This window comes from Felis catus, chromosome E3 (assembly GCF_018350175.1).
Source record: "Felis catus isolate Fca126 chromosome E3, F.catus_Fca126_mat1.0, whole genome shotgun sequence".
NCBI classification, from domain to species: domain Eukaryota; kingdom Metazoa; phylum Chordata; class Mammalia; order Carnivora; family Felidae; genus Felis; species Felis catus.
Genome location: NC_058383.1, coordinates 8,881,667 through 8,894,851, shown reverse-complemented (window position 1 = coordinate 8,894,851; position 13,185 = coordinate 8,881,667). Strand labels below are relative to the sequence as shown.

Here is a 13,185-nt window from a genome sequence, read left to right as displayed (position 1 = left end):
ACCGAATGCCCAACGTACTGTAAATTCTGATTTCCGAAGAAAGCCTAAAGGGGAGAGAAGGGAGACGCGTCCAGAGGCCTGTGACGAGGCTCCGCAAGGCCTTTCTCTCCAAGGCGATTTAGGCGGTGCCCGCACAGAGGTCCAGGCAGAGTAACCAAGGGAACCTGAGTGGGATGGCACGGGCTCACCCGTGCCGACGGTCGGTCACCCCTATATCCCGGCAGGGTGGCCGGGTTCCACGCCGCTCGGCCCCAGACGGCAGGGGTGATAGAACCTGCAGCCTTTACTCTGGAAGCTCAGGATTTGGGGTCAACTTTACAGGATGGTAGACGGGCAGGCAGCTTCCAAAGACCGATGGCACTTCCGAGAAGCCGGGAGTCTGGAGAGCTGCACGCAGCTTCCCCTGCAGCGGACCCTGGCTGCCGGCTTCCACCCAGTGATGTTCGCGCCTGACGAGCTCCGCCCCAGGAGCGAGCGGCTGGACTGCTTTCCTGTTTGAAAGCGGGAGGCCTGACGTTCTGTGTGTGCACATGTATCATTCACGTATACGCGGGGCAACATGTAACGCAAGCGTAGCAGCAGAAGTAAATGTTCCAACGGCGGCCCCTGTTCTTTTTATTTCCTTTTAAACAGAGTTTGAATCTTTTTTAAGTTTATGTATTTTGAGAGAGAGACAGAGAGACAGCATGAGTGGGGGAGGGGCAGAGAGAGAGAGAGAGAGAGAGAGAGAGAGAGAGAGAGAGAGAGAGAGAATATCCCAAGCAGGCTCCACACTGTCGGCGCAGAGCCCAATGCGGGGCTTGAACTCGCGAACCGTGAGATCGTGGTCCGAGCCAGTATCAAAAGTCGGTCGCTGAACCGAATGAGCCACCCAGGTGCCCCCAGCGGGCCCGGTTCTGAAAGGCTTTTGTACACAAAGTCATTTAAAGCTCCCAACAGCCTGGGAGACAGGTCCCGTATTTGCCCCATTTTACAGAAGAAGAATCCGAGACAGAGAAGTCGGGGCACTTGGCCAAGGCCGCACCGTCACCCGGCGGCGGAGGCCGGACGAGCCCTCGGCAGTCGGCTGAGCCCGCTGCGCACACGGCCGCTGACACGCACTCAAGGCTGGTCACCGCAGGGCAGTTGCTTAGGTTTTGCTGTTGAAATCAATGGAAATATTTCTCACCAGTGACTGGTTAAATAAGATACCGTATATCCAGATACGGGACTTCCCTATAGCTGTAAAAAGAGAAGATTCTTTGCATACTGGGCTAACGAGTACCTGCTACATATTGCTGCTTGAGGAAAGCAAGACACGGCACCTGGACGCCTGCAGGCTTCCTTCTGTGCAGAACAGTATCTAGTTACAGGGACCGTCTGCAGGAAACGGGATAGGATAGGACGGTCTCCGGGGAGGGCGGCTGGAAGACGGGGGTTTTGGGAGGGTGGGCAACTCATTATTTTTCTCAATTAAATGGTTACTTATTTTTTTTTTTTTGAAACATTTTGTTTTTAAATTATTTTTAACGTTCATCTATCTTTGAGAGACAGAGAGAGAGCACGAGCACGGGCGGAGCAGAGAGAGAGGGAGACACGGAATCCCAAGCAGGCTCCAGGCTCTGAGCTGTCAGCACAGAACCCAACACGGGGCTCGAACCCACGAACCACGAGATCATGACCTGAGCCAAAGTCCGACGCTCAACCGACTGAGCCACCCAGGTGCCCCAATGTTTACTTATTTCTCAGACAGAGCGTGTGTGAGCACAGGAGAAACAGAGAGAGCGATGTGGGGCCTGAACTCAAGAACCATGAGAGCACGACCAGAGCCGAAGTCAGACGCTTCACCAGCGGAGATCAACTCATTTTTAAAAAAGGGGTGTAAAGTCTTTGAAAGTTGCATTTTATAATCATGGTGTACACTTCATTTATTCAAGAAAATCCCACAAGTCATAATTTTTTAACAAAGTCAAATCTCTTACCCTAAGTTGCTCTCTCTCTGTCTCTTTTTTGGAGAGGTAATGGTGGCAAATCCCACTCTAGGAACAGAGACTTTGGGGGCTGATTTACAAAGGAGCAGTCTTTCCCAGGAACGGTGAGGCTGACGTCTGCTGCCTGAGAGCGAACCCCATGCAGGGCCTGCAGGTACAGTGTGCTCCGGGTGAAGGCAGGCGGGGCCGGGCCTCCGCTCTCCCCCTGCCTTCCTACGTTAACATTGCAGTGGGGGCTGCTTCCGGGTCACATGGCCAGACCCCCGTGGTGAATTCCCACAAAGCGGCGAGTGCACACGCACTAGGGGGAGCTGACAACAAGTCCCATTTCGAGGGGGCTCAAGAGAGGGCCCCCTCCTGTCCTGTGGCGTGGCCGAGGCCCCTCCTGCGTTTGCTGTGCCCGGCCTGCGTCTCATCATTCTTGAAGGGTTAGCTCTAGAATGCCCAAACCCCTTGTCACCTGAGCTCAGCTGAGATAAGGCTGACAATTTTTGAAAGACATTAATTAGAAGGCAATTCACAGAGCACAGTTTCCTAGACCGTCTGGGCTGGCCCAGGGGATATCTCGCTCTTGGCAGAGCAAGTTACTCCACTGCACCCAAGGTGAGGAAGGAACTTTCTAGGCCCTGGTGGGACATTCCCTAAGCCCCGCCTCAGCTGAGGGCCCCAGGCCTGGTGGCTCTGGGGCATGTGCTCCTCGGGCTCACAGCCTCCTCAGCCTACCCTGTTTGAACGAGGCCCTTCCCCGTACGGGGCCAAATGACCGTTGGGCTTTGGGCCATCATCGTCCACCTCCTCTCCCTCTCTGCCTCTGAGCCCCCTAAGCCTACCCTGTGGCCCTGGACAATTTCCTCTTGAACTGTTCCCCCCTCCCCCGCCTGCGCATATTCAGCCACTGCTAATGCCATCTCAGTGCCCTGCATACCGGAGGCTATGCCGCTGGCCGAGTCTCAACCCCTCACCTGCCCCTCCCTCGGTCCAGCGGCGGGAAGTTCTTTCCTGGCTCCCTGTGGTCCAGCGGCTCAGCTCTGAGGTCAGGAGTTTCTTCCCTCCATCCTCTGATCTCTTCGGACGGGGTGGGTGAGAACTCAGGAGGGCTGTGCCACCGATCACGGGCCTCAGCCCCCCTCCTCTCAAGAAAGAGCCACTGGCGGGGGGGTAGGGGTGAGGAGAAGCACTTTGGTGGGAGAGGCAGCAGGTGCACATCGCAGGCCCAACACCACCGGGGAAGGGGCGGGGCAGGTCGCCAAGGTCCCCCTGAAAGAGCACGGAGCCTCCCTTCTGTCCCACCGTCCACACTTTTCTCCTCCTCCTCCTCCTCCTCCTCGTTCTTCTTCTTCTTCTTCTCCTTTTTTTAGGTTTATTTATTTATTTTGAGAGACAGAGAGAGTGAGTAGGTGAGGAGCAGAGAGAGAGGGGGAGAGAGAGAGAGAATCCCAAGCAGGCCCTGCACGGTCAGCAAAAGGAGCCGGATGCGGAGCTCGAACTCACGAACCGTGAGATCATGACCTGAGACAAAGCCAAGAGTCGGATGTTTAACTGACTGAGCCCCCCAGGCGCCCGCACACTTCTCTTCTCACCACACGAGCCTCAAGGCAGCACAGCCAACGGTAGACTACACACAGGAAAGACCAAACGCTCCCAGGATCTACTCTCCTACTGTCGTTTTAAAAGGAAAACAAACCAAAAAAAAGCCCTCTGCATCAGGGGCTTCTCACCCTTTTCAAAGGTTCTGCACAGGCCATGTGCTTCCCTGTCTATGAACTTTGTACCTGCAATGTTCTCCTCCCTGACCCCTTAGCCCTTTACGGCCCAGTCCCTCCGTGGGGCTCCCTCAGCGTCGCGGGGCCTGCACCCACACATACCGACAATAGGAAGGCAGGCTGTGTCTGAATCCAGAAACCCGTCTTTTCTGACCTTAGAACAGTTATTCCTTTATCACGGCGTTCTTGATATAACAAAGCATCCGAACGCAGGTTGCAACCAAGAAAGAAAGGCACGCATGGCACGCTGAGTTCTCCTGGCCACACTGCGTCGATGAGTGGGTGCACAAGGCCGAGCCAAATGATCAGCAGCGGCCCACCCTCTGCTCAGGGAAGGGCACTCTCTAGTTCATAGGTGGCTTTCCAGAATCCTCTTTTGTTTTCGATCTGTTCTCTGTGGCCAGGTATAAATCAGTTATATACAAATCTTTTCAGGGGTTAGAAAAATTCTTCTTAGAGAGAACCGACAGTTACGATCACTGATTTATTTCGATGGAAGAGAAAGAAAAAAAAAAAATCAAATCAAATCTAGTCTAAGGCACTAAACTGAGGCACTAAAACTGACAAGTTTTAGATACTGCCATGGAATTTTCTGGCGGTCCCTATTAACAAGCTATCCAAATGCCTGCCCGAGAATCCCACTGCTGACTTCAAAGCACTAAAACCCCGGACAGATTTTCCTGGTCATCTCACGGGCACCAAGCAAGAGTCATTCTGCGTATTACACAGGAATGTTGGCCCGTCCCTAACCGGGGGCTGTGGCCACGGGTCTCTCCTGGGTGTGTGAGGCCACCCACGTTCAAGACACTGTGGCAGCTGTCTCCTCGGGAGGCAGCTGCCGCTCCGGTGACTGACAACAGTCAGCCATGGGATTCTCCACGGGTGCAGAGGACCTGGAACCCACCGCTCCTGACTCACATGCTGGGAAAAAACTGGATGTTGCAGAATTAATCCGAGGAGACTGGGGCATGCTTTGGCTTATGCGGTTTGCAATAATCCATCTGAAGGGTGGTGTGGAAGCTTATTAACTGCGGTAACAAAATGCTTTCGTGTTCAAAAGTTACGCTCTGTAATGTAATGACTAACATCGCATCCGGGAAAATCTGTTCCTTTCCCTTTTTTTTCCCTCCCCCTCTTAGATCGTCTCTTGTCTCCTTCCTTCCCTTGGGGCAAAGAGATTAATCACACCAAGGAACTGTGAATAGAAAATGAGCTGTAGGGAACGAAAATGGAAAAAAAAAAAAAAAAACACAACACAAAAAACCCCAGCGGTTTACCAGATCGTATCTGCCTACCGATCTATGTACCTACCTACCTACCTACCTACCTACACACGTGCCCTCACACAACCCCCTTCCGTGCATCTTGAGGTTTTCTCCCCTTTAAAAGAAAGCCTGCTACCTGATCAGCAAGGACTGGAGGCCACACTCAGGGGAAACAACCCTTACGGGGCCCCTCCCTTCATCCCTAAGTGCTTTCTTTTGCTTCCCCAGAGCATGGCGATCGCTAAGCAGCGAGGTCAGCTGATGCCTGGTACCTGGGACGGAAGACCGACAACAGGAAGAAGCAGAAAGCAGAGAACCAATCCCCAAAGGACTATCTCCCAATAAGTCTGCCGTATTAGGTCAAACACGGCCCCGTGCAGAACCACCGGCTCGCCTCCCCCAAGGCACTGGGAACTCCGAAAGAAGCCAACTCAAAAATGTTTGTAGGGAACTAGACTGCCTGGAAACCTCAACGAGTACCTGATCGGAAGTTCTGGCCTTTAAAAACCTATCTATCTACCTATCTATCTATCTATTAAAAGTTAACTCATGTGATCAACACGGGACCCTCTGCTCTATCTATCTATCTATCTATCTATCTACCTATCTATTAAAAGTTAACTCATGTGATCAACACGGGACCCTCTACTGTATCTATCTATCTATCTATCTATCTATCTATCTATCTATCTATCTATCTATCTATCTATTAAAAGTTAACTCATGTGATCAACACGGGACCCTCTGCTCTCCTAACTCTTCGTCAAGGCCCCAACAGCTTCCAAGAAAAAGCGCAGACCGCCAGTAGAAAATGGCATTGACCCTCGTGACTGCCCGAAGCCATCACCCCAATGCTCAGATCATCAAAGGAACATTCAGGAACGGTTCCGTTCAAGAAGAGGAAGGGCCGATGTAATTAAAAGTTCGGCCTCTCTCTCTCTCTCTCTCTCTCCTCGTAAAGCTTATCAGCAAGCTTGACGTGCACATCATTAAGGAAAACGGAGACCCCGAGGGGCAGCAGCGCCTGGCACAGAGAGGCAGGCAGGGAGCCTTTAGTGAGGCAAGCAGACTCCTGTGTCAGCAGCTTGCTGTTCAGATGAGTGAGGCCACTTCACTCCCGGGCATCTTATCGCCATGGTAACTGAGCACAGAGTCCTGCACTGGGCCCACGCATTCTCTGCCGGGCAACTGCAGTCTCTCACTGCTGGGCCGTGGACAGAAGGCCGGGCTTCCAAAGCCCTTCCACACCCGGGAGGCTACTGTGGCCACTAGGCCGGCCCAGGGCCCGGGCTGCTCAGACGCCGAGTGTTTCTCTCCCCAGCATCCAGGAACCAACCAACCTAGGCTTGGAATTACCTTCCCACAGCCGTCTGTTTCTACCACGCTGAGCCACCTCTGGCACGGGCCTCATGGAGTCACTGCCAAGGACAGCACCTTTCTGGGCCTGGGGGCCTTGGGGAAGGAGTCCACGGTAGCCGCGGTGAGAACAGAGAACTCGAATCCTGGGGAAATCCTGGAACCGGAGGCTTTGCTAACGTGCCTCTGGGGCAGCACGGCTTCACTGGAGGCTTCCTCACAGACCCTCATTTTCTACTCTGTCGAGGAAGATTCTGGCGTCCCCTCTGGGCATCCATCCCAATGATACAGCGATACTCATCATTACAAAATAATTCTCTTTTTCAAATCTAAATCCCACAAAGTGAAAAGCTCTGCTACTTTGACTTTTAGAAATAACTCCTGAAAAGAGACCACTGGTAGTAAAGAAGTTTCACGCGAGAAAAACTACCACCCGCAATCCTGCCGCAGCGATCGTCTTTCTTTTAACGTCGACGAGTGCTTTTTCTCGTCTTTGCGATCCAGAGAAACGTTTTTGCTTAGCGACTGTCATATTAAAAAATTTGTACTTTCCTACAACGTAGGAAATATTTTTCCATCTTTCCCCCTACAATCCCCACAATGAGTGTTTCTACTGACGACTTCCCTATTGCTGACTGCCCATGGGTGCGATGGGCAAGCGGTCTATAATCCGTCGTCTCCCGTTTTGCAGGGATGACACAGGGAGAGGCCCGCCTGCCACCTCTTCACAGAAACTGCTGGAAAGTTCTTTGGTGCTCATTTTGATCCAGAGGCTCCCTGCCTCCGCCAATCTGCAGACTCTCCAAGAGTCTTACACGTCGCTTTATTTTATAAAGTAATTTGACATCTTATTACAAACACCACTTACGTCCCTCTGAGGGGCCCAGCGTGGTTTCCCTATGTCGGAAATGTGACAACGGACCTTCCAGCACAACAGCAAATACCTGCCATACGATAAAGAGCAAGAGGCCATTCTTCAAGGATGTGTTCGCACATGGAGAAGATTTTGGCATCGATCATGACTGACTAGGAGCTGCGGGAGAGCTCCTGTTTTCTTTGGGAACAAGTGATTAAAAAAAAATTTTTTTTTAAATGTTTTTGAGAGAGAGAGAGAGAGAGAGAGAGAGAGAGAGAGAATGAATGAACATGGGAAAAACAGAGAGAGAGGGAGACACAGAATCTGAAGCAGGCTCCAGGCTCTGAGCTGTCAGCACAGAGCCAGACGCGGGGCTTGAACTCATGAACCCTGAGATCACGACCTGAGCCGAAGGCAGAGGCTTAACCGACTAAGCCACCCAGGAGCCCCAGGAACAAGTGATTTTGATCTAAAATACGTTCGTCACGATCTGCCAAGTGTAGTCCTAACTCTTGGGCAGCAAATACTCTTGGAGAGTTTAAGGGGAGGCCAACTTTCCGCTGGGGCAAGAGGCGAGGCGAATTTTCCATGCAAACGTCTGTGAAGCTCTGGCACAAACAAGTCTGTGCATTATTTGCCCTGATGTATCTGGGACGCGAGCCGGCGCTCCGTTAAGTTCTCTGGGACTCGCTACTTCAGTTGACCTACCCAGACACGAGGGGGGGAAGGAAGTACATGTGGTCCCTCTTCAGGTGGACAAACCACTCCATTCAGAGGTCCGGCCAAGAAGACCAACGATTTGGGTAAGACACTGACTTCCACCCCGCGTTTTGGTCAAAATCAAAGGGAAGCACCCAAAATGCAAACTCAACCAGGCCCTTTGCGGCTGATACCCCGCTCGGGGCGCATCTGTGTGCAGTTCGGTGTCTCTCAGGCCGCTGCCCACCTGTTCCGTGTGCTACGCACGTTTTCCCTCATAAAACTTGGAGCAGGCTGGCGGGCTTCGTGCCCCTCCCTTAGCTCTGAGTTTTCAATGAATCGATGGGATATGGAGGCTAATCTGTGTGTTTAGAAAAATAAAAGCGAACAGAGGAGCAGCTCAAGACATTGGCTGTTCCCGGAAGCCGGGCAAGCAAGGCTCCGAGCTCACGGAAGCACAGGGTGGACGTGTGACGACGGCCAGGAGCACGGTGCCGCCGCAAGGGGTCCGCAGAGCAGAAACACCGGCTCGGAGGCCCCGGGGCTCCACATGCCAACCGGAAGGCGCCAGGTGTCTCGGCCGGCCGGCACTGCAGGCCTTCCTCCCTCCAGCCACCTCTAGGCTGGATTCCCACCCTCAGCCCTTACTGGCTTCCTTCGTCCCCATCCTTCTTGCTTGAAGGTGGCCCCAAGGTCTTCTGGATGGACTCAACTTCTGCCTGCCCATGACCCTGCCGGGAGAGGTCCAGTCCCCTCCTGTTAGAATGGAAGCGCCCGCGAGTGCAGAATCTACCTCTGACTTGGACCCCAGCCCCCGATCCTGAGCACCTAGAAGCCACAGGCCGATGAAAGAATTTGGTGGCGAGCAGGAAAATGCCGGAGGAAACCCTCACGCAGCTGCTAACTCTCCCTGTGTCCATCAGAAACCAGGACCACGAGGAATCCAGTGTGCCAGCCGCATATGGTGTTTTCGGCTCACCGAATCCAGAACCAGGGATCCTCGGAGACCCCCCGCTACAGACCAGAGGACAGGGAAACGTAGAGGGAGGGAAGTATTCCACACAAAACAACAGAAATCGCTAGTTACCTGAACTCACGCAGCCCTGCTGCTGGGGGTCCTGTAGTGACGTCACAGAATGGAGGACTGAATAAGACAAAGGGTTACAATTAGATGAGGAAACAAGCCCCAGGGGTTTAAAACTTCCTAACACACCAAGCACAGCAGAGCGTAGACGGCATAAAGTTCCCAAAGGTCCCACTCCTTACAGGGGGGCCAGAACTCGGGGTCCACGCAGGCAGAAGCTGGAGCCCGTTGTATCTTTCACCTCTGTGTCTCTGGATGATTTCCTTTCCTGATTCCCTGATTTAGCTACTTGACTTTTACCTGTATTTATGTACAAACAGCGTTTTCCTAATTAGTAACTCATTTTCTGCTGCTTATAAAATTAGCTAGGCACAGCTTTCTGTCTCCGAAAATCTAAAGTCAGTCCCATGGCAACAGGTTGTGGAGGAAGGGGACAGTTCTCCGCCCCCAGGCGCCGGCCAACAGTCCAGGGCGCGGCTGGTGGCCTCACCACCCCCTGCGTCCATTTCCCTTCCCCCCATCGGCAGGAGCCCAGGGAGGGGCTGCCCTTACCTGGCCCTTGCTGTTGCCCTTGGACGGGCAGGACACCCTGGCCCAGCTCGCCGTTCAGCCAGAGCTGCATCCGGATGAAGGGTTCTCGGCCTTTCTGGGTCAGCTTGCTCCAAGGCTTCGGCCGGGACAGCATGTCACTGACACTGCCCTGGGACAGGCCCAGTACCTGGTGGGGCAACCAAAGACATGCATCGGTGCCCAGGGTTTAGTGTGAGGCCACCAAATGCTTTAGTGATGCACACATGGCCACGGAGAGGTGGGGACGGACGACACCCGAGCGAGGGCTTCAGGGGCTGAGCGCGGAACCCCTGCCCGGTGGATGGCGCCAGCCTGGGGCTGGGGAATCAGCTTGTCACAGGCCCCGGCGGGCGGAGGCCCTGGCTTGGGGAGCCCTCGTTACAGTCACAGCTTTCTACTCCCAGGGAGAGGAGCGGTGGGAGGAGGAGGGGAGGGGAGGGGATCTCGCCCAGGGCCTCCATCCTGCCAAGGCCTCGGGGGTGGCGTCCCGACAGCCCGAGGAGGAAGCGCTGAGAGCCTGCTCTCTGCCCGGAGGTGCCAGGAAAGGCTGAGGTGCCGGGGCCAAGGACCCCTTTAGTGGCCGGAGCGGCGGGGGCCGGCGGGGCGCGGGAGGCCGGTCTTCTCTGTGGCGCTGGGCCGGGCTGGCACCGAGAAAGGTTTGCTCTCTCCGACCGCATCCTGCTCGGCAGTGGGGGCCCAGAGGTGAGCCGGCGGCGACGGGGGCGCCAGCCTGGGAGTGAAACTCACTGCAGACAACCGACAAATTGCACGTACATGCCCGAGTTTTCTTAACGCTCACATATGGCCATACATATGTATGGGCACAAACACCCCCCACAGGACACAGATGCAGCCCAGAGATATTTAGGGGCTGCGTTCGATCACTCTTTTGAAAAGTTCTCAAGTTCCAGAATAAACTGCACTCACGGGCCAAACAAGTTCAACGCTATTAAGTCTCTGCTAAATTTAAGGCATGAGCACAAATGTCTATTTAAATGTTCTCAAATGATATTTTTACAACACTGAACTAGAAATTTCAAGGGACTTGAAATTCTCATCCTCACTTCTATCCGCCCCATCACCTTTTGTGAAATCAGGACAAAGAAATCACAATCAGATATTGTAAGGATCCACCGCACGGTTCGGCGCAAACGCTGAGCGGAAGGCAGGACAATGCAGGGCTGGGGGGGCCGGGAGGCGGGAGGGGAGACCCCCGCGCGGGGGTTCCTCAGAGGCCACTGTCGACCCCACCACATACCCCTCGGGGAGGCCGCCTTTCAGGGGAGTGGAGCGCTTCTCCTTATGCTCAGTAATGACTTAATCTGAAACAACGCCGGGGTATTACGTTTACCTTCTTTTTTACAGGCCTGGTAAATCCCCATTATCGAGAAACTGTTACCGGGAAGTGCCTGGCACAGAAAGGGTCTGGGGGCTCATTCAGAAATCACTGACTTTCGTGAGCCAGGGAGGGAAGGGGTGGAAGCAGGGGCTTTGCGGGCCAGTTGCGGGCATGGCAGTTGTGCCCGGGGCCACCTCTAGCTGTGTATTCTGGGCAGGTCACTTCACCGATCTGGCCGACAGGACCCAGGAAAATGCTGAATTGGGAGGCAGGTACGATTATGCCTATCACATGACAGAAGCTTCTCCTGTCACATGCATCTTCCTTCTCTAGGTCGCTCTATGGGATCAGAGCTTCTTTGGCCAAAAAAGCCTGCAGAGTTGTGTCTGGGCCACCCTGGGCAGAGAGACGGGACTTGAACTCAGGCACCGGCCGGCTGGGGGCATGTAGTTTCAACTTTCCTGAGCTGCACTTTCCTTATCTGTCAAATGGCGACTGTCCGCACCCTCACGTGTCACCGGGAGCCTAAAGGAGCACGGTGGGTGACACGGCCTAGCCCAGAGTCTCGCCCCAGGTGGGGCGAACAGTGGAACATTCGTCGGCCGGCCTCTCCGGAAGTCTGGGAGTGGATAACTCTTTCCGCCCCGTGGCTCACTGAATGGGGTGACGGCCGCGCCCTCCAGACAGACGCTGCCAGATAGCGGCGAGAAGAGACGCGAACGCCCAGGCCCCCGAGCCCACCCCCTTACCTTCTCCCCGAAGATCCTCTGGCAGATGCCGTTCTTGGCCAGCTTCTCTTTCACCTGCCGGGTGAGCTCGATGGTGTCCACCTCCTGGTACATGTAGATCTCGTACTGCTCCGGGGTCAGCGGAGGGACCGAGGGCTTGGCGGGCTTGGACATGGGCACGATCGGGGAGGAGGGCAGGGGGCTGTTCTGGGGCGTCTCGCTGCGGCTGGCTCCGGTCAGGCTCAGCTCCGAGCTCTGGGAGTACGGCGACTCGGCGCTGGGCCACTCCTTCCAGTACTCTGACGACGAGGGTCCCTGGAGCTGGCCGCGCTCCGCCCGCGGCTGGCCGCCACCGCCCTTCTCCTTGGCGCTGCTGGCTTCTTCCAGCTTGGTGTCCTCGGGAGGAACGGCGCTCTTCCTCTCCGGCTGGACGGTGCTCCACCAGTGGTCCTTCCACACGCCGCTGCGGCCCAGCTCGTTCTTCACGTGTCTCAGGACGCCCTGTGCAGACTCGGCCGCTCCCTGGAGGTCCAGCCCGGGCGCGTCCTGGGACTCTTTTTTGAGGGCCGGGGGGTTGGGCAGAGCGGAGGCGCTGGCGTCGGGGGCGGGCGGGGGCTTCTTCAGGGAGAGGGCGAGCGGAGGGTAGCCGGACACGGACGACATGGGCGAGGAGGGTATCAACTTGGGGGTCAGGATGGCAATGTCGGCCTGGGACAGTGGCGCTGGCTTTAAGGCGGGGTCGAGGGCGGCCTGCTGGGCCTCCATTTCGCGGCGGGCCTGCTGCAGGATGGAGCGGATGGCGTCGTCCGAGCTCCCGCTGCTGGATGCGGAAGAAGGCTGGGCCGGCTCTGCTGCACGGAGCAAACACGGAGGTGAGATGGCGGCGGGACCGTCCCCAGCGGGTGGGAACATGCTGCTTTCCCTCCGCTCCGGTCTAACCTGCCCCGCCCACAACACGCGGAGTAGCCGGGAGACCCGAGCTGCTCTGCCCTGCCATCGTTTCCTCCGTCAGCGAACCACGCGTGCGTCTGTCCGGGCAGGGACGGACAGACTAACATCACCGCTCCGAGACCGCTGGCCTCTATTCCGCACCATCTGAAAGGGTTCATTATCCTGGGGTGTCACGGGGGCGGGGGGAAAGCGGGCCAACGCCCGGGGATGTGCCGTCATCCCTGGTGATTTTTTTTTTTTTTTTAATCCTTGATGATTTGTAAGCAGTATTTTTGTGCGCTAAATTCCAAAATTGTAGTGGTTTCGTCAAACTTCAGAAACCTAATTTCTGTTAACGGTTGTGGTGTGAGACCAGAGTCTCCAGTGATAAATGGCCGCGTCTGGGTTGGCTCACATTTATTTTCCTCTGGGCAGGGGACGGTGGTGTGGCCAGCAATAGAGAGCCCCAGGATGGTGGCGGGGGACAGCGGGTAGGCCCTGGTCCAGAACCGGGGGCCGCGACCTTGGGGGGGATCGTGGGGCACTGCTAGGCCTCAGGATTTCCGTCTGCAAGCTTGGGATGGGTACTGGTCTAGATCAAGGGCTCCTGACTAGGGCTGTGCCC

The 13,185-nt window shown here is 55.3% G+C and overlaps 1 protein-coding gene across 17 annotated transcripts in view; it reads right to left on the bottom strand.

Moving 5' to 3' along the window:
- Positions 1-13,185, bottom strand: part of CUX1 (cut like homeobox 1) — a 375,787-nt gene that overhangs the window by 54,668 nt on the left and 307,934 nt on the right. For 11 of the 17 annotated variants that reach the window (XM_023246757.2, XM_045048228.1, XM_023246756.2 and 8 more), the window contains 3 exons: positions 11,652-12,481; positions 9,546-9,711; positions 8,997-9,053 (listed from right to left, as the gene is read on the bottom strand). The exons of 4 other annotated variants lie outside the window; for them this stretch is intronic. In XM_023246757.2, the coding sequence (XP_023102525.2) occupies positions 8,997-9,053; positions 9,546-9,711; positions 11,652-12,481 (1,053 nt within the window). The remainder of the gene's footprint in view (positions 1-8,996; positions 9,054-9,545; positions 9,712-11,651; positions 12,482-13,185) is intronic. 2 more of the 17 variants (XM_023246753.2, XM_045048226.1) reach the window with 1 other exon arrangement.